This window comes from Falco biarmicus, chromosome 3 (assembly GCF_023638135.1).
Source record: "Falco biarmicus isolate bFalBia1 chromosome 3, bFalBia1.pri, whole genome shotgun sequence".
NCBI lineage: Eukaryota > Metazoa > Chordata > Aves > Falconiformes > Falconidae > Falco > Falco biarmicus.
The window spans coordinates 76,603,475-76,627,959 of record NC_079290.1 but is presented as its reverse complement, the minus strand read 5'-3'; the positions used below and the strand labels follow the sequence as shown (position 1 = coordinate 76,627,959).

At 40.2% G+C, this 24,485-nt stretch overlaps 1 protein-coding gene across 2 annotated transcripts in view; it reads right to left on the bottom strand.

Moving 5' to 3' along the window:
* Positions 1-302: 302 nt before the first annotated feature.
* EPB41L4B (erythrocyte membrane protein band 4.1 like 4B) overlaps positions 303-24,485 on the bottom strand; it is a 169,522-nt gene continuing 145,339 nt past the window's right edge. Inside the window, exons 25-27 of one of the 2 annotated variants that reach the window (XM_056332553.1) lie at positions 7,458-7,526; positions 3,507-3,670; positions 303-1,899 (exon numbers count right to left, since the gene is read on the bottom strand). In XM_056332553.1, the coding sequence (XP_056188528.1) occupies positions 1,830-1,899; positions 3,507-3,670; positions 7,458-7,526 (303 nt within the window). In that variant the 3' untranslated portion in view covers positions 303-1,829. The remainder of the gene's footprint in view (positions 1,900-3,506; positions 3,671-7,457; positions 7,527-24,485) is intronic. The other variant, XM_056332552.1, reaches the window with a different exon arrangement.

Sequence of the window (24,485 nt, the reverse complement as noted above, 5' to 3'; positions counted from 1 at the left end):
TCCAGGTCTATTCCTATGGCTTCTTGTGCCCATCACTCACGCAGAGCTACTCCATTACATTTACTGTGAGTTTCTACCTAACACTTGTGCTATTTATTTTGCCCTGTTTTACGGCAACCAGAAAGTTTTGGGTTTGTTAACTGGGGAGCCTAACACTAATTTCTTGTCCCAGGAAATATAAAATAGACAAGTCATTTTATACCTCCACACTGCAATCCACAGTCCTACAATGCTCATTTCATTTCATTTCATTTCATTTCATTTCATTTCATTTCATTTCATTTCATGCTTCGAACTCTCATTTCAGAAAAAAAGCACAAGCTATCTCTGAAGGAAACCCAGTCTCACAGCAGTCACTTCCCAGCCTTCACACAAACAAACTGCTTAAGCTAAATCCATCATAATCAGTGTCAAATTAAGGGCAATCTTTTATCTTAATACAAACAAGAGAACATAGTGTACAGAGTAACAGAAAAATATACATCTTCAGCCATACAAAACACACAAAAGCTTTCCTGTTGGAAGAGTACCTTGCAGCTGACAGTTGTTAGTAGCTTTCTAGATGACCCTGCACTACTGAACAGGGGGAAATGGAGAATTTCTTTCTTCTTTTTGTTCCTAGGAAATAGTTGGTAGTGTTACCTGTACACCATAAACACCCTCCCTAGGGCTGCAGTTCTGCTAGTGCTGGACCACCCACCCCACCTGACGCCTGAGATAGCTCCACTGAACGCAGAGGCTGCTTGTGTGCTGGAGGTGAACGGGACGTACAACCAGGCGTACCCTCCACAGGTTTGCCAGTACACACGTGCTGATTAGTAAAGTGAAAAAATGGGTGTAGACACAGCCATGCCATAAACTATCATTGTTATTATCCTTTTGATCAATCAATTCATGTCAGACAGGAAGGTGGTTTATCTACCCAGGAAGGAAAAAATCCTCCCTGCGGGAGCTACGTCCACACTGCTGAGGCTCTGCAACCCTCAGCGCGGGCACAGAAGCTCTCTGAGTGTGGGCGCACCCTAATGCCTAGGCAACCTGGAGAAGGTAAAACTTCTCAGTTAAAAAAAGTCAGTATCAAGCTAGAAAGTCAGTAGCAAATTACTTTAAACAACTGATTTATTTTTTTTTTTTATTAATGGAAATACGGTAAGATTTAGTCAAAGGTTTATGTCAAGATGACAAACTATAGGGAGTGTTGTGTGTGTATACCTGTATGGTGGGGTGTCTCTCCCCCTTGCAGCTATTTATATCTCTGAGTGAAGGTTAAGGTTAGGAATTTAATAAGACAGCCATTTATTCTTCTGTGGAGACTAACAGTCCTGGGGTTAGGATGTAATAATCATTCTTCTGCTTTAAAAATGGTTCTTTAACAAATAGCAGTAGCTCATTGCAATTTTCAGTTGTACAAAATGACGTATTTTCTATGTTACTATCAAAATATTCTGCATAACATTAATTTCTGTGCACTTATTAACATATGTACAGAACAGTGTTTCCCAATAGAAATCAGTATGCTCCTTGCTGATCCTTTTTGCCCTAGATTTACCAAAACCAAACCAGAAATTAATTGTGTTAATAGTATAAAATCTCAGGAGAGATAAAGGATTGAAGGTTTATTTCCCAGCAGCAAATGAATGAGGGAACTCCTTCAAGTTAAAGTCTAGCCGAGACTCAATTTTAACCAACCACGGTGAATCCAGGCGAGCCAGGAATATCACACATTTTCCCGATGCATTATGTTGAGTACACAGAAGCAGAGGAATGTAAACAGACAGAAGGCACATGAAAGGCCCCAATCCATTTTCCATCTGACGGAAGTGTGAATTTCATAATTCTGTCATCAAGAGTCTTTTCATCATTTTCTCTCTCTCAAGTTCACGCCTCAGAGTCTCAGCACTGTGTAATTAATGCACAAACAGCCAATTATGGGAACAACAATAAGTCTCAGATTTCAATTTAAAATAATTAACATTTTCAAAATACCAAAGGAGGGGGAAAAAGGTCAGACTCAATTCAGTGAAAAGGCTGATAACTGATGGCTGATTGAAAAACAAGTACCGCTTGATATTTCTGAAGAGCAAACAGAGGCAAGAAAAAGGACATAAAAAGAGGCACATGGATAAAACAGTTCGGGGTTTAATCTCACCCCCATTAAAGGCAACTGATTTCAAAGGAAGCTGGATTAGGTCTATAAAAATGAAACAGCTACAGTAAATGCCATCCCAAAAGACTGGTGTTACAGCCTTCTGTTCCTCAGCACGGTTGGATACTGGGGGACGTCTGTATACGCTGAATTTACTACAGTCCCGCACACATCGAGGTGTGGGAAGCAGAGCCGAAGTCCTTGCTCTCACACACTGACACACTCTGTAGAGTCCCCAGGCTCTGCAACACTGGGAATACCCTGGGTTAGTGATCCCATTTCTTAGTAAATAGTGTGGGGGAAAAAATTCTGTTTGCTCTGTTGTTACAAGAGTTAGGTATCTAATGCTTGTAAAAGAGATTGGAGATTTGAACTGCACTGCAGAAACCTTGCAGCCCATTCATGGACAATCAAGGGTGGAATCACCCATTTGTGCTCACGACAACCTGCAGAAGCTGAGTTCAGCACTACAGCTTCAGAAGTACACTTCCACTGGAATGATAAATTTTAAGATGAGTTAGCAACGTTGAACAAGTGTGCAGGTGCAATTAAACCAACATCTGCAAAAAATAATTAACAAATGAAAATGGGAATTGTCTGTGAATCCAAAAGCAAAAAAGGCTCATTTATTATGATGCCAAAAAAATCTTTTCTCTTCAGCACAAGGCTGGGATTCTTTGTGCTCCAGAAGTATTGAGTATATCCACTCCTACATTTGTATTCAGTAAATGATCACCTTGGGAAATTCAGCTTTGATTAAATTCTAGAATAAGAAGCCAGCATGCAAAAATGGTAGGATGGAAGAACAGAAAACTGAAAGCAGGCTGCCTGTGGAAAGATGAGGTGGCTTGTTTGTCTGAGAAACTACAAAAAAGACCACAGTACCTTGACATTACTAAAAAAAAAAAAAAACATGACGAGGAAAAAGAAAGAAATCCAGTGACTGTTTTTAATTTAGAAAAGCAGGCATTTCTCCACCTCAGCTTTCCCCTACAGACATTTAATTTCAAAAAAACAAATTGCAACAGCAATTATTAAAAGAAAACCTTTGTGGTTCAGACAAAATAACTTGCCTGAGGAAAATCTGCACAGCCCTCTCTCTCCAGGCCACTGGCCACAGAAGTGGTATGCTGCTGGCTGCAGCAGTTAATTAAGGTAGGGTTTTTTTCTTGGAGCAGATATGACTTCCAGATCTCTTTATATAACCCACGTATTCTGAAGTAGGTGTCAAACAGCAACTGGAAATCTTTTGGTATGAGGGAAGATGGCATTTTATGGTAATTATAACAGAAAAAGAGAAATCAAGCTGATACCTTTAATGCAGAAAGCATAGTATTTCTGTGAAAGAACTGCACAATACCTGTCTGCCAGTGAAATCGGTTTATGCGACGTATATATTGTCTGGACCGTTGGAGTTGGTATAGTCTCTGCCAAAGATCTCAGTACAGGTGACGGGGTTACCAGTGTTATCTTAGGAGATGACGGCACCGCACAGCATTGTACTTTGCTGTCTGCAAATTCTGCCTACAAAAAAATGTATAGACACAGAAAGAAAAAAAGCATAGATAAATGTCTGCTGCTCTTGCTACCTTTCAGCATCCAATTTATTGCCAAACACTCAGTAACAACAACGAATAAGGAGAACAAACAGGTGGCTGTAGCTATAGCTGCTCAGTGCAACCCCTGTAGACGCTGAACAGCCATCTCTTTTGATGGCTTTTTCAGAGCTATGCCTGAGGGACGACCCTGATGGCAACATGCACTATATGAGATGAAACTCCACGTACGGGGCTGGCAGCATTCAGATAAAAGACATAATCTGTTTGGAGAAGGCTGCTTATCTTCACTGCATTTTCCCTAAAAATAATGCAGGATGATGACCATATGAGATTTCTGGACTGTTTTTCAGAAATCCTATACAATTCCCTGGTGGGTCCTCTCACTACTGTATGTTTTTTAACAGCCAGGAGTCTGGGCTTGTAGGAGTCTGGGTTTCAAAGTGCCCACCTCTTTCCCACATCTGCTAACTGGAGCATGCCTCAGGAGGAGTATTATTGCAGTATCTAGTGACAGGCAACTTTAAAGCAATAGTGGAAGTGCTGGTTTAAGACAAACAGCAAGCAACCATCTCCTGTCTTTCAGGTGAGGCATATCAGCGCTGCAGTATTACAGCAAAGGCTGGGCCAGCCTATGCAACTGAAGGGGAGGATCCCTAAAAATAAAACAGCCCTGCCTTGCATTTTGGCATGGACTATTTCTCATGCCAAATCACAATGGCTAGTGGCTGTGGTGCATGTATGACTGTGACCCGGGAAGAACAGAGCAGCTGCAGTTTGTCAGTGCATCAGCACCATTAGGACATGCTCCTACTGATATCAGCTGCATTCCTTTCTTGACGACTTTTTCTTTTGAACTTGGTTCAGACTTGAAGGCAGGGAGGAAAAAAAGTCACCACCATAAGGGAGCAGTTATTTGAATAACAACTTTTTGGTTTTCTTTGTCTTAATTATTTCTCAAATTCTGCAAGCCACACAGGATCAATGCTAAACACAAACAAATCAGTTTGATCAATGGGACAATTATTTGAGCTCAGGGAAATATGCTGTGTTAGGTTTGCTTGCTTATTGTCATTTTTTAATATGTCTCTGCTTGTATTTCAGCTAAACACATCTGATATGCTCCAAAACAACCTCTGAAGCAAAAGGAATTCCATTAATTCCACAAAAACAGTAAAATGGAGAATGTAAAACCAGCTAAAGAAACTCTCGCTCCAACCCTGGCCAGTTACGTGCGTTAATACTGGCCAATAGAACCTGTTCAAACTTTTCTGTCATTTAACTTTTAAAATTCAACCATATAAGCTGCAGGGGTATCAGATTTGGTGTTCCTGTGCTCTGAGGACTGCCAGATCTTGCTTTATGGCATGAGAAGGAGGCATCACTCTGTGAAGCTGATGTAAATTCTCCCAGCCTGAAATTAGCAGAGCAATGACAAATTATATTTCCTGAAGATTTGCCCTGAGTCCTAAAGTGTATTTACTCTAGATAACGTTTTTATGGTATATATCCAAAATATCTTTAAAAATATATCTGCTTGCATAATATATCTGAGCCAAATATTTAACTGGTATAATTAGATGGCTCATACCAGCCTGTGAATATGGTCATCAAGCCTGCCATCTCTCTACAGAAATCTCTGAAATTCAGAGGGGTTCCTGGCATGAAGGCTTATTTTTAAACTTTCCAGGCAACCAAGCTGTCTAATTTTTCCTCCAATAAAATCAACACAACTGCATATAAACCACCACATTAAAAGCTTTACACAAAAGTTAAAGTATTCCAAATGTCACCGTTCAAAAACCTTTTTTCCCTCAGTAACATTTCAATATTCTGTTCCAAGCAAAAAAACCAACCAACCAAACAAAAAAAGTAAAGGAGAAGCAAAGAAAAGAGAAAAAAAAGAACAAAACAGAACAAGGGAACAGATTAATAAAAGTTTCCATTTGGGACTGTGTGTGACTGGAGAACATTCAAAGTTAGATCTGCCTGCAAGTTCTAACACTGATCTAGATCTTTCCGGCCTGTGGTGTAGCAATCTTCAAGCCCTTGGCAAAGCCCATGCATCAAAATAAACTGAAACGCTACTGGGGAGCAGCACATCTCTTTGGGCTGGGGCAGAGGACCATGAAACACAGGACTGAAGTCCAATTAACCTTCCTCATTGTTTTCCCATCTTTATGCAGTCCTCTAGGTAGCTGCTCGTTTACCACAGATATTCGTGCATAACTCATTAGCAGGAATGTATGGAATCATATGATGGATCACACACTGTTAGATTTTTATTATAATGGTGGTTTAAATATTTGTGATCTGGATTTTCTGCCCTCCACCCTGCCCAGGGAAATAGGACTGTATGGGGAAAAGAAGGAATTTCAGAAAGATTAGTTTGAATTTCACTTTTCTGCTTCTTTCCTGACAGAGCATAACAAAATCTCAACATTTGAATTTGCTATGAAACAGCCATTTTCTACAAGATGGAAATTTCTGTGGATGAGTGTATCAGGATACCTTCTGTTTATATTTTAAAGTTCTACACACACACACACCCCCAACGATAAAAATATATTTTATATAGCCCTCCTAAATTTTGCTTTCATCATAACTGTCATAGGCAGGTAAATATTTTCCTGACAATCATTATTAATTAGTGGGAAAGCGATTCTGGGCATATCTTTCTGCTTATATAAGCATGAAAGACACAAACACTGTAACTCTGGTTTAGCTTTTACCACAATTGTACTATCCGGACTTGGCTGACCTAGTGAAAAGCTGCTGTGGCATAGTCCTGTGTATTTTCAGATACCTTTAATTAGAGCTCGACAGTGGCACTGACACAGCTTGGGGAGCCTAACTATGCCTTTAAAATACCTATTTGGAGAAAAACAACATTTAGATCAAATCCAATGATCAAGTTTATTGTGAAAGAAAAGCTTTTTTTTAAATCATCAAATGCAGTTACTGCACATGGGCCAACAATGATTGAAGTTTACTGTTCTCTGATTATATGTCAGATATAGATTGCTGCTACTGGTAGAAGTTAAGGTTAAAGTCTGTAATGCTTCATTTTGTGAATATAATTTAAAAACTGGAAGTCAGTTACGGTGGTTTATAATTATAATCAGGGAGTGTTTCTTATACAGTAGATAATTTTGTCATACTTATTAGATAATGCCTCTACCCTTAAAGTAGGACTTAGATCGCACTTATTTTTTAAATTGGCAAATAATTGTTTCCTGTATGCAGTTTACCAACCCTACTTGATTCAAGTTATTAGGTAAACATGGAAGTTTGTACAAAGATACCATTGTAGTCATCAATACACTAACTATAATTCCTTAAAATTCAGATGTAAATGCAATGAAAATCAAGCCCCCCTTTTTGCGATGATGGCACAGCAAGCAGTTTCAGGCAGAAGGCCATGCAATTGCTAGACAGAGGACTAAGTCTTCCCATTCCCTTATTGCTCTTTGGAAAGATTCTGTGGAGCTTCACAGGTGTCCTCTACAGTCTCACATTAGTAGTGAGACTTGACCTTTAACTCTTAATCCTCTGTCTAGTAAGCAGCAATGTCTGAATGCAGACAAGTTGATTATTTGTATAATGGGAATATTTAACTGATTTACACTCTAATTTCTACCTGGAATCTATTTATTTTTTTTTTTGAGGACTGCTTAGCACATAAATTTCTGACACTTAAAAAATCAGTTGGAATTGTGTTAAATACACAGTTTTTAGTTGCACGTTCTACTTACAGAAAACTGTGGTACTGTTGTAAAAGGATCGAAAAAAGGATTAGATGTATCAGCAGGGAATGTCTTTATCTTTAAAAAAGATAAAGAAAAAGATGTTATTTTCAGAGCATAAAAATGCAAAAGAAAAAAAAAAGTAGCAAAGCATTGCAACTACAGTGACATATCCAACAAATTAGAGCAGTTCAGCAGTGCTTGGACCAGACCAAAAAAGACCCCTTCAAAAATGCATACAGAAAGCTGATGGTGAATAGTCAAACCGTAAATATGAAAACTTGATAAATTGATTTTACCATGTAATTAAATCTATTGTGCAAATACAGAACTGACTTCATACAATGTATCTTCCAATTCTGTTAACAGCCATTGGATCATTATCTGCTTCCTTCAGCCAGCACTACCTTTTGAAATATGTAATATGAAGTGCAGGAACAAATTCTGGAGTGAGGAACTCTGGCTAAAGAACCTTGTGCTTCACATATTTCAGACTTCTAAATTTTCAGTTACACAGTTGCTGCCAAAGGCAATCAATCACGTAAGGTGTAATCAAAAGAAAACCACATACAAAAAAAGTATTGGGGACAACTGTTTGCTTTGGGCAGCTATGAGGCCCTGTGTTGAGAGAAGGGTTGTGGATAATGGATGACTTTTGGAATTTTTTTTCAAAATGTGCCTGGAGACAGGGAGGTGAGAGACCAACACATTCATGTGCCAAGAAGCTCGAGAACTCTCAGGGCTTGGTTCATGAGCATATGGCCACCGGTGTGACCAGGCCCTGCTGGAAGTCACTTCTGCCCTTAAAATAATTTCAACATTTACTGAAGTTAAAGAAATATTAAAAGCAGCAACAATCTCTGTCCCACTTAATTGTAAATGCTGTTTCTCATGTTTTTCCTCTTTAGAATGTAGATATTATTAATTAATTCAAAGAGAGGACAAAATAGCAAATATAGGTGTCAGTTTTGAAGTGCCCTTAATACTTTCCGTTTGGAAAACCACATTTTTCACTGTAAAGGTGTGTTTTTTACTTTATTATAGAAACTGCTGTACATTTGTTTGTTATGCATGTCTTCAGGCATAATTCACTAACTACAGCTATATATCTGTTGTTTAATAATGAGGAAAGCTACCTCGAGGGCCCTGAGCCCTTGTAGGCCAAAGCAAAACCTGAAATTATGACGTCAAATATAATTAAGTAAATGTATAGTGTTTATTTGGTAAATAAAATAACAGAAACATATTGGCTTATAAGGATGCCAAGGGAAATTAACAGCCATCTGTGGGCCCACTTCTGCAAACGTGGAATTAATCTTGGCATTAATTGTCAGGCTTCTTACACACAAGAAGTATGGATAGCAAAGATACAGTCAAGCATGTAAATAACTTTTTAGCAGAATAAAGGTGTTTTTAAGTCAATTACACAGGTGCAAATGAACAAAAACTGTGCAAGAGAGTAATTCTTTTAAATCACAATTTTCTATGCAAACATATTAAAGAAAATTTCACACTCCTGTTGTAGTCCTGTGTTCCTGTCTGTTCACAAAGTGTAGGCATACTACATTGCTGATTGAACCTACTCATTGGATTGAAGCAATAGTTCCTTGCAAGTTTGTTATTACTCCACACCCAGAGCCAAGTCTGTCACTGCAAAACACGGAGAGCTATAGCATGTCTCACTCTTTTGAGAGACAGCAAATACCCACGAGCCCAGGCTGTCATTCTCAGGTTGTAAAAGGTTTACAATATGATGTTACAGTACAAAATACAAGTGCACTCCACTACAAACACAGTCTCTGAGCCAAAGGCAAACAGGGATGGGAAGTTGGTTGCTCATATGCAGTATGAGTTTGATATTCTACAGCCAATACCTCTCTAATTTTGCATGTTTGTCTCGTTAAGGAAATGAAGCACAGTTATTGAATACTGAAAAGAAAGATGACACAACAATATTCAAGAGCCTGCTGGGATTTGGGACCAGAGGCACATAAAAGGAGTCAGCCCTGATGACATGCTGCAGCAGACAGCCATGCAGGATACTCTCTTGCAAAATCAGTACTTCAATCTGTGGATGTGCCTGGCGCCAGCCTATGTATCAAAACATGGCAAAACATGGTTCATTTGGCTTAGTTATTAGTGTGAGCTACTCTCGCAGCGATCTGTGCTTATTTAATCTCAGGAATAAGACAGTCTCGACAAATGAAAGGTTCTCTAGGTTCTAAACTCACCGATTACCAGCATTTTAAAGAAACTGAAAACAGAAATTAAGGAACACAGAGAAAAAACCCCATACTTGTGTTCAATTTAAGAGTGATAAACAGAAACCATCTGCCTCATGATTTACTTTACGATTTACTCTTTCTTCCTCTCATCTTTTTCCCTCTGAGAAGAGACCACTGTTACTCAAACGGCACAACGGAATTTACTGGTTTGGTCCAGGTCTTGATAGGAGCGCTGCTGCCAGCTCCCACAGGCAAAGGGGAGAGACAACACTTGTTTTCTGCTGAGCACTGGTGAGAGGTTCTTATCTATTGATGGCTTGGCTCTTTTGAGTAGGAAGTAGGTACAACATCCTCATGCATACAACAGCAGAAAAATTCTGTATATTTGAGAATACTTTTCAGTCTAAGAATATGCAGGATGTGGAGGCAGTATCATGGAAAACATTAGTTAAGCAACTGATTTATGTGAAACTGCGTTTGGAAATTTGAAAGGTCTTTTCACCCAGAACAGTACTTTGGCCTGACTGTCCTGCATGCCCACCATGGCCAGCAGTGTGCTGATGGCAGCAGCAGTTGCCAGCACCTGGGAGGAGGAAGAAAACCCTGTGATTCCCAACCCACCACACAAGGAAAGCAGCACCATGTGTGAGTCTCTTCCTGACCCTTGTCTTGGGGCTGAGTTTCTTGTATGGAGTCAAAACTCTCAGAGTAGCTCAGAAAGCAAAACAACTCCCTGATCAGAACAGGAGGTGAAGACCTAAATGTTATGCATTCCCCACACAGTACATAGACCCTCTCCTTGCACTAGCAGGAAGACGCACCATACCTTTAAACATCTCTTGACTCACAGGGCAGAAGCAGACCCTAAACTTCTGGGTGTTTTCTTCTCCCTGCTGCAGCAGCATCTGTTGAAAGATGCCACCTGGGGACTGAAAAAGGAAGAAGAGCAGAGCCATCTCCACCACCTACCACAAACCTACAGTTCCTCCAGCCTCTGAAGACCTTTAGCAGCTTCCAGGCTTTACCTGGGATTGCAAACACAAGGGAAAAAGAAAGAGGAAAGAGGAGGTGGGCAGCTGCTCAATTCAGCTGCTCAGACTAGCAAAACACAGTAGCTGTTAGTGCGTGGATTGCCCATAGATAAGCTGCTGAGGTATTCTGTCTACGTTGGTATAAGATAAAACAAGTCAAATAACAGCTTTGAAGTTTACAGCTGAGCAGAGAAATTCCTGTGGTGGCAGGTGGAGCAGCAATCGTGTCCACATTGCAGAGCTGCTCAGATGAGCCTGTTCTGGCACAGTCAGGCTCTTCCACAGGAGCAAAAGGGACTAACTGGTGTCACAGGGGCTACAGAAATATCATGAGCAACAAGAGGTCAGAGCTGTGCTCTTGGTAACAGCATAGACAGGCTTTTAAGTATAAAACTTGATTTCAAGCACATCTGCTCTCTCTGCAGGAATGATAACAGTCTTGCAGCTGAAGTCACAACCATAAAACCTTTAAGGCAGGTCCCATAAGTAACTGTCACATCACAGGGACACAGTTGGGAGTAAAGCTGAAATGGGAGTAAAGGAATTTGGCGTTCCAGCAGCATCTCACATCCTAAGGGCTTGTTTCACAACCTCAAATGCACCTTACCTGAAAGGTCAGGGTGCATTACCACAGCAGAACTGCTTTGGACAAGCATCTCCTTGTCTGGAATATTTAGCTTGGCAAGTTGAGAATTTGCTAAGCTTAAAAGAACAGTTGACTCTTGGCAAAAAGAAAGGAAAAAAGAAAAGAATAGTACAAAAAGGATCAGCACAGTCTCAGGAAAACTCCAATGGTTGAGTAATCTTTAAGGAGAAAAATCTGAAAACCAGTCAATGTAACGGTCACATTGATTTTGTGGGAAAATGAGTCAAATCTTATTCCTCTGTGGATAATTTTCTGCTAGTACTCAAAGATTCTTGTTGCATTATTAAATGACTATTGGGGTGACATATTTTGGAGGCAACTTTGCCACAACCAGAAAGAATTAACAGCACTAATTTTCTTTGTATTTATACCATGAGGAAGAACAAAGGAAGGTAAGAAAGAAAAGGGGCAACGGAACAAGAACCTTCCCGTTTTCTTTGCATTTGTGCAAAGAGTTCTTCTGGACAGAATTTACAATGGTACTTTCCTGAAACATCTTGTAGAAGGGCTAGGAGAAAAAACTAACTTTCTCATAAAAGCAAATGGAAGTGGAGGGAGACAAAGAAAGAGTACTTTAATCAAGTTAATTGATATAAAACTAGCTAATTTTGGTATTTCTATCAAAAGATAATATTACAAATGTCCTTGCTGTGACAAAAAAAATACCACTTTTAGGAGAAGTGGGCTTAATTTGGATATGTCCTTTTACATTTGGGGTAGTCAGTATATTCACTGCCCTGCCACAACTTACTTCCTTTCTATAAAGGTCCAGTAACATTTTCTGCCGATGTCACTCCCATTCCCTGCACCTTGACTGGAGGTTGTTATAACACGATGGATAAAATGTGTGATCTCAGTGGGTTTGCACTGTCACTTTGTATACCAGCCAGACGGAAGTCAAACTTTACGCCAAACACTTCACTAAATTCCTGAGCATCACAGCAGAAGCAGAGATGCTAACACCTGAAGTGGTGTCAAAAACACAGCCCTCAGTACACACATATAGCCAGAAGAATATTCCATGGTGCTTTATTTCAAAATACTTGTTATAAGTTTAATACCATCACATCCATACAGCACAGAAACTTGTTTGTACTCATCAAATTGGAAAAGATCAGCAGCCAAAACTTCTGGAGTATGTTGCATTAGCATTTCCCAGTCCTGACATGTGATGTGACTAAAACCATCAGTTAACTATTAGTCCTGGTTTCCAAAACCAGTGATATGATTCTGGACTCTGCAATTGTTCAGTAAAGCTCCTTGTCTGCTGTCATACCATTTCAGTGGCTGAAATGAAAAATGAGGTGGAAATGTAAAATGAGAGTTTCTGGTATTTTTCACTATGCAATACCCTCATAGCCAAAAAAATTCTTTTGAGTGGGAGTAGTTCCTGGCTCCAGTGATCGATCACTCAGGTAATATCAACCCCAGTTCACTCCCTTTGCAACAAAGTGGCAACAAAACCAGTGTGATAGTAGGCAGGTGTAATCACTGCCTGGATGCACAGGGCAAACATCAGACCAAACCAGTGCAGTTCAATAAACTTTTACCAGTATGGAGATGTAAATCAGTAATACCATCAGCTAATCAGTCTTGGAAAAGGCTATGCAAACTGAATGCCTTAATGAACCATACTTGGTGTGAATCCCATATGCATTGCATCACAGGCCAGCTTCTTTTCATGGGATTCAGGGTTTCTTCCATTTGTTGAAACAATATCCAGGTGTTAGTATCAGCAGACAGATTTCATTCACACACATTAAAGATGGGCAGTTGTACAGAAATGTACTGTTGAAAACACCCTAAGGCACCAAATGTGAAGTTTCTGAAGAGGACAGGTTTCTGTGCAAGCCACTAAGCCAGGGAGACACTACACGTTCAGAACCTCCCTGCCTACTGTCACTCCCTCTGGGGATATAACACTAAGAAATCTCTCTTCTAGCTCTATCTGGTTTTTGGGCCTCCCTTGCTCATCTTGCAAATAACTGGTGGAGACTGGAGTTCAAGGAACTGCTTCGAACAACATTCATCGACACCGAAGAACCAGTGTAAGTGAATCCTACAGTTTGACTCATTTGACTTATCTGCTTTGCCTGAGTTTCCACAAGACTGCAGGACTGCAGTACAGAGTCCCCTCCCCACAGGTACCACTTAATTCTTTGTGGTAAACTGAGAAAGCTCCACCTTGAAATTCACGTCCATTCCATGGTATCCTTGCTGAGCCAAGTTCTCCTGGGGTCCCCTCAAATGGTGAGCTTGCCGTTCTTCTGCTCACTGACGTACACCAGCCCTTCTCTGGACCTTGCCGCAGGCTGAGTCCACCTGTTCTGCAATGTGCCCTGGCAGCATACACCACGTTCTTGGTGTCTCACTGGGTGCTTGTACAACAGAGTTAATACCTTCCATCACATATTTTCCTCCCTCTTGAGCGTCTTTGCGCAACACTTCCTAACACCGAGGCATTGTCAGGAGGTGGCCGTGTGGCTCCTTGGCTGTGCCCCAGTGACTTCTGGCTCCCAAACAGGTGTTTAAGGGAGTTCACAGGAGTGATGTACAAGGTTCAGCCTCTGCTGAAGCTTGGCTTTGCTGCAGTTATAGCATTTTGCAGATACTTAATGCATAGTAGTTTGTGCCTACAGTATAAGCTACTATTTACAAGCAGGTCCAACTAAAATACAGAAGTTAAGATGTCCCGGATAAAATCCTGAATCTTCATGCCAACTTTTGTACTAATTTGCAAGGGCAGCCTTGCAAATTGTGTTGGTGCTAGTATCCCTCTTATGCTGCTTTTAAAGATGGAGTACTCTGTTGATCTGCACTCTAAGGATTGCAATTATGGGTTGCTAGCAAAGCGATTTCAAAGGTATTGGGAGGGGACAGGGGATGATGCTAGCAGCATTATTAAGCCAGGCCAGCATCTCTACAGCACATTGGAAAGGAATGCATGTCCTGGGTCATTTTTACAATGTAGCTTTGTCTTGAGACTATTTTTGAGAAGGCATTCTTCAAAAGAATACAGAATAAGAACAATTATATTGTGACAAAAGCCAGACAGCATCCATGCTTTCACAGTCTTCAGGATTTTCAGTACTCTCTTGCTGATGCTGTGAATGCAAGCAAGCTTAAACAGAACATAACTTCAGCATGGGCTGCCAGCCCAGTCACCATCCCCTGAGGAAAACATGGCAAGGCAAACTGACGTCACAGTCTTGATGTGTCGGCTAAAACGTAGAATACAGATTGCAGCATTTGCTTGGTCTTTGTTTAAAACACAGAAATGAAGCAAACAAAAAGTAGTAGGTATAATTGCTGGATACGGTTGCTCTCAAACAGTGCTGAAGAGTAAGTTAGTTGCATTTCCAGGACAGCTAATGCACAGTTACCTTTTTGCCCCTTGGTCTTTACCAATGAAATCAATGACGATCCAGTGCCAGGTGTCTAGATCATGTGCACAGCCAACAAAATCAAATGGCATCTTCTGCAGATGGAGGCTGTTGTCATAGAAGAAAGTCACTAAAGATGGATAACATGAAGAGGAGGAAATGAATACTGTGATTCCTGCCAGCTGAGAGTGCCCCCAGGTAAGCCATATATTTCCCAATTTCACTGCCAGCAAGCAGACTGTACATGCACTTTGCACCAGATGGAAACTCTCCACTAGCCATACCTGATTATTTCTAAGCATAGACACTGAAAGCTCATTATCCAATAACTGTTGGTTCACCGTGCCTTATTAACACAGAGACTTCAAGCCCTGGGACATTTCAACAAAGGCTAATAACCACATGACATTGCTGCACTTTTTCAAAAAGCATCAGGATCACATTCCTCTGTTGAAAAGTTACGAGAGATTGACGCAAACAGTGCACTGCTTGACCCTGCCCAACACAAACAAATAGTTTGGCTTTCTACTGTAATCAATCTCTACTTGTGTAACAGTAAAAGCTGGCTGAAAGTCCTTAAGTGTCCAGGAGCTCAACCAGTCACAGTCTCCTTGAATGTCAGGATAGCAAGAAATACTTTGCATTAATTTTCCGTCCTATTTTTCTGGGCTATTGAGCTCTGCCAAAATCCCCAGGAGTTTATACAGCTCATTATTCTAAAGGAAAAGAATAGCACAGGTAGATTATAGTCAGTGGAGCTGCAGAAAAAGTGTTTAAAATTACAAACGGGTGCACTACTTATATATCTATTCAGAAGGACACTTGAGCATATTTCCAACTTCAGCATGTGACTAGTCCAAGTGACTACTGCAGCCTTAATCTATGTATGTGCCCACAAATTTTTGTGACCTCTCATGGATTAGGGTCTCCTAAATGCACATATGAGTGCAGACTGCTGCGCTGTGCTGCAGTTTGCCAGTCTCACTATGCTAAAATTCTGCTCTGAATTAAGCTTCTATATGACAATAATCCTTTCCCATGACAATATGCCACCCTTTCCAACACGCATCATGGAAACAGAACACTGCTTCTTTAAATGTAGTAAATACAAAACTATTTGATCTTATCAGTAAGACCAACTCCAGTAGAAGCTGGAAGTCTAGAAGGATCAATGTTTTGCTTGATTTAAGAGTCATGCATGAACAAATCCAATCCCATATGTAGTAAATCTTTTGTGATAAATGTTATGTATAGAAATCTATTTATTCATAACCTCACACCCTTGGCTATGGCATCATTCATATTGCCAGCCACCAAGCACTGAAAAAACACAAAGATTCTGTATTAACTGCAAGTAAAATCTTGTTGTGTTCCAACACAAGAGCTCATTAGGCACATACATTTACAGATTCAAACACCTGCATTGTAATATTTTGCCAGTTTGGTGCCATGAAACTCATTAAATGTTTCTGTGTCTGTCAAGTCCCTCATTAAAGCAATCCAATATCAAAGTAAATGTATTGTTGCTTTTCCCAGCTTATTTCCATCTTTTCAAGAACAAATAGGGATGCTACCTTAAGAGCCAGTCTCCTAATCTGGATACTGTACTCAGAGATACTGTACTCAGAGATTAGTCCCAACCAAGGGATAATCCCAAGTGATAATCCCAATTGATTAGGGCTATTAGCACATAGCTCACTCTCACCCATCCTTAGTTACAGCAGAAATTTCTCTCTTGGACTGACAGGAAACGTACAGAACTCTTCTGCTTGGTCCAGGAACAACAGCGGTTTCGATGCCAGAAGGCTGCTCCATCATTTGAGCAGAGCTCTGCTTCCCCATAATTTGTTTATTGGGAAAAGGATCCAGGGGATCCATTATTAAAGACATCTCTATGAAAGTGACTGAAGACTATAATACCGCAGTGAAGGGGAGAAGAAAAGGGAAATGGGAGAGAGGCCAAACAATGACAGTCCTCTCCCTGGAGGCCTGCTTGTGGCACTTCTTCAGGGGAAGAAATACACTGTGAATAAAATGTCACAGGCAGATCCTGGTCCCCAGTCAGTGACTTCCTGCCCATCCCAGCAGGAGCTCACAGGGAAGCCAACCTGGGAGCTGGGGATTTCCTGCAAGGCACGTTTCCAGCACTGCTGCCTCCAAGGCCCCTTCCCAGCACCATGTGGTGATGGAGGAGGCCAAAACACACTGTTGTCTGGCAACCTCTGCTGATGTTACGGTTCCTGGGAAGATTATAGTTAACTCATTTGATTCAGAAAATCCTTTTAACACTTTCTAAAATGTAACAGGAGCAGAAACTTGTCCTGTCAACTTCATAACAGGGGAACAATGAGGGGGCTCGCAGCAATTACTTTTAACTTTCTCCTCAAGAGCCCTGGAATAGATGAAAGCTATGACCTGGGATACCTGGTTTTCTTGTTGGAGGGTCATTCTAATTTGTTGTTGGGTTTTGGTTGTGGGTTTTTTTGTTGTTGTCGGTGGTGGGTTTTTTTGTTTTATTTTGTTGTTTTGTAATCCTGTGCCTGCTGCTTTCTCAGTGTGCTCTCCAAGATCTTGGGAACTAACTGTTCTTGGTGCAGGAGTATGCCCACTTCAACCACACTGTAGATGTGAAGAAAAGCCTTTAACCACACTGCCTCAGTGTCCCTGTTCTTGGTGAGGGAGGAAGGAGAAAGCACAGTTTCTGCAACCCTTTTCCAAACCAGTAGCAGCAAGACAGGAGAGATCTGAAGGACAAAATGACTTTAGAAGCACACACAAACATGGGCTCTGCTGGTCACAGCCATTTTGAAGAGAACAAGCTTTGACTGAGGTCTGGGCAGCTCAGCCACTGACACAAACACATGGACTCTATGTGGATGTGAGCACTTGAGCTTCATAGTTATTGATTTTGACAGTTTCCTTGACTCAGATATAGCATGAGTGCCAAATTGTGCATAAATTCAGGTGGTCAGAAGCCCACTGTACTTGGCACACAATTTCCCATCTCCAGCACTGCCAACAGGGTTCTCAGCAGAGCACATGCACATGGCTTGGTGCATGCGCCAGATGGCATGGGCAGCTTCTTCATCAAAATCCACCCTGGTAATACCTGGCACTTTGCCAGAACTGTCCAGGTGATGTTCCACAGCATCAGAGCACTTGCAAGACTCTAGCCAACTTTTTGGCAGAGGAACAATAAATGACATCAACTTGCTAAATGACTTTTGTAGAGGTTCATTTTCCTGAACCCACTGGCTGTTCCTCTGGGGAGGTGGGGTGGGGTTCGGTTGCTGAACATGAGATGAATGCCATGCCATAAAGGAAGCCATAAATTCACAGTTCTGCCATAGCGATGGTTTTGTGGCCAAACTGCAAGGAATAACTCTAGTAAGTACTGTTTTCTAGTCATCATGTTTAAATTGGATGTACAGGACATCTACCTACATAGAAATTTTCTTGCTCAGCAGAAAACAGTTTAGCATTTTGTTTTTCAAATGAAGGGTAGTGAACAGAAGAGGACCCTTTCTGCTGCATTCAGTGGTTTTCAATCCAGTTACCATGATTAGCTGGTGTCGTGGTTTAACCCCAGCTGTCAACCAAGCCCCACGCAGCTGCTTGCTCAGGATCAGAAAGGAATGTAAAACTTGAGGGTTGAGGTAAGAACAAATAGGGAAAGCAGAAGCCGCTCATGCAAGCAAAGCAAAGCAATGAATTCATTCACCACTTCCCACGGGCAGGCAGGTGTTCGGCCATCCCCAGGAAAGCCGGGCTCCATCATGCGTAACGGTTACTCAAGAAGACAAACGCCATAATGCCAAATGTCCCCCCCTTCCTTCTTCCTCCCTTAGTTTATACACCCAGGATGATGCCATATGGTACAGAATACCTCTTTGGCTAGTTCGGGTCACCTGTCCTGGCTGTGCCCCCTCCCAATTTCTTGTGCCCCTCCAGCCCTCTCACTGGCAGGGCCCAAGAAACTGAAAAGTCCTTGATTTAGTATAAACATCACCCAGCAACAACCAAACCCATCAGTGTGCTGTCCTCACATCAGAGGCAAAACACAGCACTGTACTAGCCACTAAGAAGAAAGTTAACTCTGTCACAGCTGAAAGCAGGACAGCTGGAATTAAGCCACTTCTGTTTTCTTCCTTCCACAATTAAATTGCAATTTTCCTCTATGATCTACAATATTTGGGACATGGCACAGAAACTGTGGGATTTACTACAGACATGCTGAGATTTATGCAAACTTCAATTTATCAGTTTAATTTACTAGTTATTTCTACTACTGCAATTCCTCCAGGTTCTAAGACTTGTACTAGGCTCTGTACAAAGTCAAAGCAAAAGATCTGTCCTGATGTAAATCTCACAAGCCAATGACTAGGTCTCTGTTTCGTTCTTGCTTGCTAGTAGCAGGCAGACTACAACAAATTAAATAATTATTGTGCTTCAGTAGGGAATGATCCCACTGTTATGATAACAGTAAAAAGCAGAGGATGAATCAGTAGATAAGCCATGAGAGAAGATCTCTGGTCACTTATGCACCACTTGCGGTTCATCAGAAGAGACTGCTACTGGAAATGCTTCAGAATTCTCATCAAAAAATGCCTAGTTATTCAAACTGAATGTCTTACAAAAGAATTGGCGCTGATACAATTTTCTCTATACTTAAAACCTCCCATATTTTAAAAGGGTTCCACTCAGCATTTTGTTAGAGGAGTTTTTAGTGCCTACTTTAGAAAGGACATTTTGTTTGGAAACATGAGCTCACTGATATTAATTAACAGACATTACTTGAAACTAAAACACTTCACAACTGCTAAAATGAAAACATTTCAAACTGGTCTGATCCTTCTCTCTACCATTCTTACCACTCTTGGACATCTGGTTCAGGATGTCTTCCAAAGTACAGGCTTTTGAAAGAAAATGTAGATCAACCAGATTTTACTTTAATCAAAGAAGAAAAAGAAGAAGAAGAGAAAAAAAAGAAGTTTCCTATCAGTTCTGATTATTCAATTGAGTGGCAAATGAAAAGAAAGTTTACTTGCTCTTTTTTGCTGGTTGTACAAGTTGAGTCACCCAGCCACTTAAAAAACAGCTCGGGAAGCAGATGTTTCCATTTTCTGTTGGAGCTTGGAGGCATTCAGTTGAAATTCCACAGAACAGCCAAGCAGTTTACATCACACTTGCTATCACACTGGAAAAATGTGAATTAGAATTACACATATATCAATTCATTAGTGGGTTGGAAAGAAAACAAACACAAGAGTTACTCACTGGAGTCTAAATGCAATTGTTACTGATCACAGTGAGAAAGAGAGATTATGAACTTCATAGCTGCTGAGACAAAAGGAATTATGTACTTCTCAGGCCAAAGGAAAGGTGATTAATATGCCTTTATCAAAAGACTTTGAGACGTAATAGCTTCATCACTATACTTGTCTCATTGAGAGCAAATATAAAGAGATATATCTAGTTTCAAGTAGGCTTTTGCACAGAAGCTGAACATTTTTCTATTACACTGATTATTGTAGACAGGAAAAGGAAACTCTGCCAGTACATCCAAAAGTTGATGGTCTATGTCTGAAAAGCCCTGTCTACTCACTTTTATTCTACTTAGGCAGATGTTACATCTGCTTACGGCTGCTAAGGACATTAAACATTCATTTGAAAAGTAAAGCAATAATCTGAAATAAAAAAAATATATGAAGCAGAAGTATGATTGAACATATCACACGATTTACAATATGCAGGTTCTAAAAGATTTGCTAAAGATTTGCCTTCTCAGCTTCCAGCAGGAGGTAGATGTCAGCCAGCTTAAAATCTGTTTGCTTGCATTTTCTTGATCTCCTTCATTTTCTCTGATGTTAATTTCAAGCAAAAGAGAAGCTGCTGCTGTCACGGAATGATCAAGTTTTTGATGAGGAGGTAGGAGAAAGGGATTGCAGGTAGCATTTTCTATTTATTTTTTTTTAAGCTACAATGATGTTTATGATCCTCAAGTTTTCTGACTTTCCTAAGCACTGCTGAAGTGACGCCAATCTGTATCACTTCAGAGGCACTTAGAAAAGCTTTGGACTAGAAATGGTTATTGCACTTTTTACATGAAAAGAGAAGCACACAGTCTTGCACTGCCCTGTCTAAGGTGTTTGGCAGTTTCAGATGCTCTGCATTGTTAGGGAGCAATCTCCCTAGGATCTTGCCTGTCAGTTGGCCTCAAGTCACTGTTATTGCAGTCAGATAGACTCCCTCTCTTAAACTGATCAAACTTCATTTTAAAGTTACTTCAACAGGCAAAGTAGACCCCAGTCTGGAGTACTACTCCAGGAACTACACTGCTTGCAAATGTGCTTTATCACTCCCAGAGTCCTCAGGAGAACCACCTGTGAAACCCTGTGGTTTCACAGATGATTTGACCTAAAGCTAAAAAATTTTGTTTGTGGGGTTAGTGTTCAGCTGGATCAGTGATCCAGCTCCTGTCACAGCCCCACTAAGGAAGCTGGGACAGATGAAACCATCCAGTCCCCATCTACAGAAAGATCTACATGGTCAGCTGTGAAACCACAACCTCAGTCCTCCAGCTTCATAGGCAAGTCTGTTAAATGGCCATCAAACCACCCACTGTACAGACACAGCATACATCCCGCCACTATTCAACAATCTCACAGGCTTTAGTTACAGAGCAGTAGCCATTCTCTAAGCTATTTTCCTGGCTCTATCTCCCTGCAGGCACACAGGTGGTAGAAGACCCACCAGTGCTGCAGTGTAAATGACTTCCCAAATGAGCTCCCACCATGTGGCAGGCCTGCTATGGAGTCCAGCCAAAGTTTTAAGATCCAGGACCAGCTCTGCTTGCAAGATCTGGCAGAAACTGGATTTATGGATAGGCATTTGCTTATTTTATAATTTCTACAGGCATGGGGCAGGCACACGGAATGCCAGAGGATGGTTAAGACAGCATTTTAAAATGTACAAAGGTGACTAAAAATAATTGTACGTGGCAGAATTTATCACCTCTCCAGGGAAAGGCTTTTGATCCAGACTACCTTCTGACATTCCACCCTTAACTTCATCTCAAGTTTTATAAAAAGTTAGCTGGTGGGCCATTCATTATTTAAAAGCAGAAGATATAAAGTAGGCACAGTGCACCATCACACGCCTGCACTTTTTTCCACTTAACACCTTCCCATCTTTTCAGTACTTTCTCTTGCTCATGTACACATCATATTCAATTTATCACAGTGTCCACTGGTGCAAAGTCAGCAATAGATTTCACTTTGTGGATCTTTTTATTTCTTGCAGAATTCACTTTCAGTAAGTTAAAGAAATAGGCAAGTGTTGAATCATCTGTCACACATCTATAGAACACACTGAGTTCTTCTGCTCAGCATACACATAACGGGGAAAAAACATTAGTTGAGCCAATGAATTTAAATCACTTAGAGGCAAAATAAAAAGTAAATCTAGATATTTACAGTTCATCTTTTAGCATTCTCTCATTTTGTTTCTTCACTGACTCTGTGTGTCCTTCTATAATGGATGAATGAGAGCAAATTCCCAAATAGCTGCGTAGCAGTCAAAGGAGTTTTACATTTTTTTAGCGAATGATCAAATAAGATCCAAGAGGCAGTCTCTGAGCCTGACACTCAGTTATGTTGCACATTAGTAATTCAACAGACAGCTTATGAGACTGGCATCCACCAATAAAGACCTGTGCTTGAACATGCAAAGACACATATTAATTGTAAGTCCTATTTATAATGCTTTAATCTGTGCAGCTACCAGGGAGTGTGAAAGCCCAGTCCAAAATGTATTCACCCAATATTCTGGCTGCCCAAGTGCCATGACTGTTTTTAAATGTGCTATGTCCCCTCTTTAGTTATTAGCATGCTTTATATAACCTAAATGATGCTCAGGTAATTTGTATTTGCTTGATTCAGACTGTGTGCTCCCAGGAGCCTTGCACTGCATGCAGCACTGAGCACTTGTTGCAAACCTTCAGTCAGTATCTCGTACTCAGTTTGACTGGGCATTACAGTGCACCCCTTTGAATTGTGTTCTTATCTGGTTGTAGCCCTTTTCTTGCAGCAAAAAAAATGGTCCTTTGGAACATTAGTAAATTTAGTAAAATTTTCCTTTAGTTCATATGGAACTAGATTTATTGCCTATTGCTACAACATTTTTGCATGAAAGTTGTTTGCTTAAAGCAATTGCTGCTCTTTGTTTTTTCTTAGTTTAATATGGAGTTAAAGGGTGTGAACTTGAAACTGGGAATAAATGCACATTTGACACGTTGCTTACTTCTTTTGGTTCTTAATGGTATGTATAACAAACAGACTGCTTTTTTGTGCAAATTCCTTTGCTCATAATGGGCCATTGCATATCAGCTTGAATGTGCAAATACAGTTAACTGAGAAGCTGGCTTGGAAAATAGCATTTTTGAACATTCTGCTTTGAATCCAGGTCATGGTTACTGTTCCCAATACATCTTGTACTAAGGAAAAATATATTTTCTTGTTATGAAGAAGTAGAAGTAGAAAGCTTCTAATTCTTAAATATATATCACACAGCCTTCATAAGTTTATGAGGAAGACCTATTTTATCTTCAGTATGTAGTTCACCATAAATAAAGCATTTATAAATTCATCTCTGACTGAGATGTTTTAAAGACTTTTGGGGCATGCAGAGATAGCTGATAAATACTTTCAGCCAGTTAGACAGGAGATACATGCTATCTAATGCTCTTATCAAATATTAGTCTTGAATTCCATTACAGCCACTTTTTCTTAGAATTCAATATGAAAAGGACTTGTTATGGAAGTATTAGAGTTTGATATGTTTGCTTGTCTTTCACTGAAAAATTGCGTTGCACAGTAAGTGAACAATTCTTTAAAATGAAAGCAAGAAATACTGAACTCATTTCCTACTCTTTGGCTTATTGCAACCTTGCAAAACCATCATAAAAATTTAGCAACTAAAAATCCCATCAACTTTTCTTTATAAATATAACAAATGTTAAAGGGGAGTGGCATGAAAAGGTTCCTTACCCATTCTCCGCTATTCACTACTCCTTGCTTGCTCTAACTATCTAATGAGAGTTTGCAAGGATGTTTTATTGCCTCCATAAAGATACTAATACTTCTCAGAACTTCACCATGAGATGATTGGCTTTTGACCTGGTTACCTTCACTTTGTTTCCAAAATAGTAGATATTAATGCATCAAATTCTGTACTCTTTCAGACTCAGTGAGATTGCTTTCAATGAATAGAATTGCATAGGCTAGTAATGCTGCCACTGAAATAGAAATATTAGTTTCCAACTCATCTTAAATAAAAATATCTAGTTTTACACTGAAGACCATTTATTTTTCTTTTTAAAATTATCATACCAATAATTTATACCTCTTAAATATTTTATCTCGTTTTGAAAAGGAAAATAATTTTCTACTTCCTGTTTTCCACCAATAGATGGCAGGTGAAGCTCTAGAAATTTATTGACTCGATAGAGGATGAAAAAAGAACACCTATAGTTCGCAAGTACATAGCCAGCTGTAAATCAGTGCTCTCTTGATATCTCTTCAGATGTGATCATGATTTAGTCCTAGACCACACACTTTGCATTATAAACTTTAGTCCCAGTTTAGGAATAGCTACATTTTATATACAGAACTGTTCATTCTTATTTCTTTTTTCCTGTTCAATTAGGTCAAGCCAAAGTTTGCACACTGTCTCTTTTGGTTGAGAAGGTATTT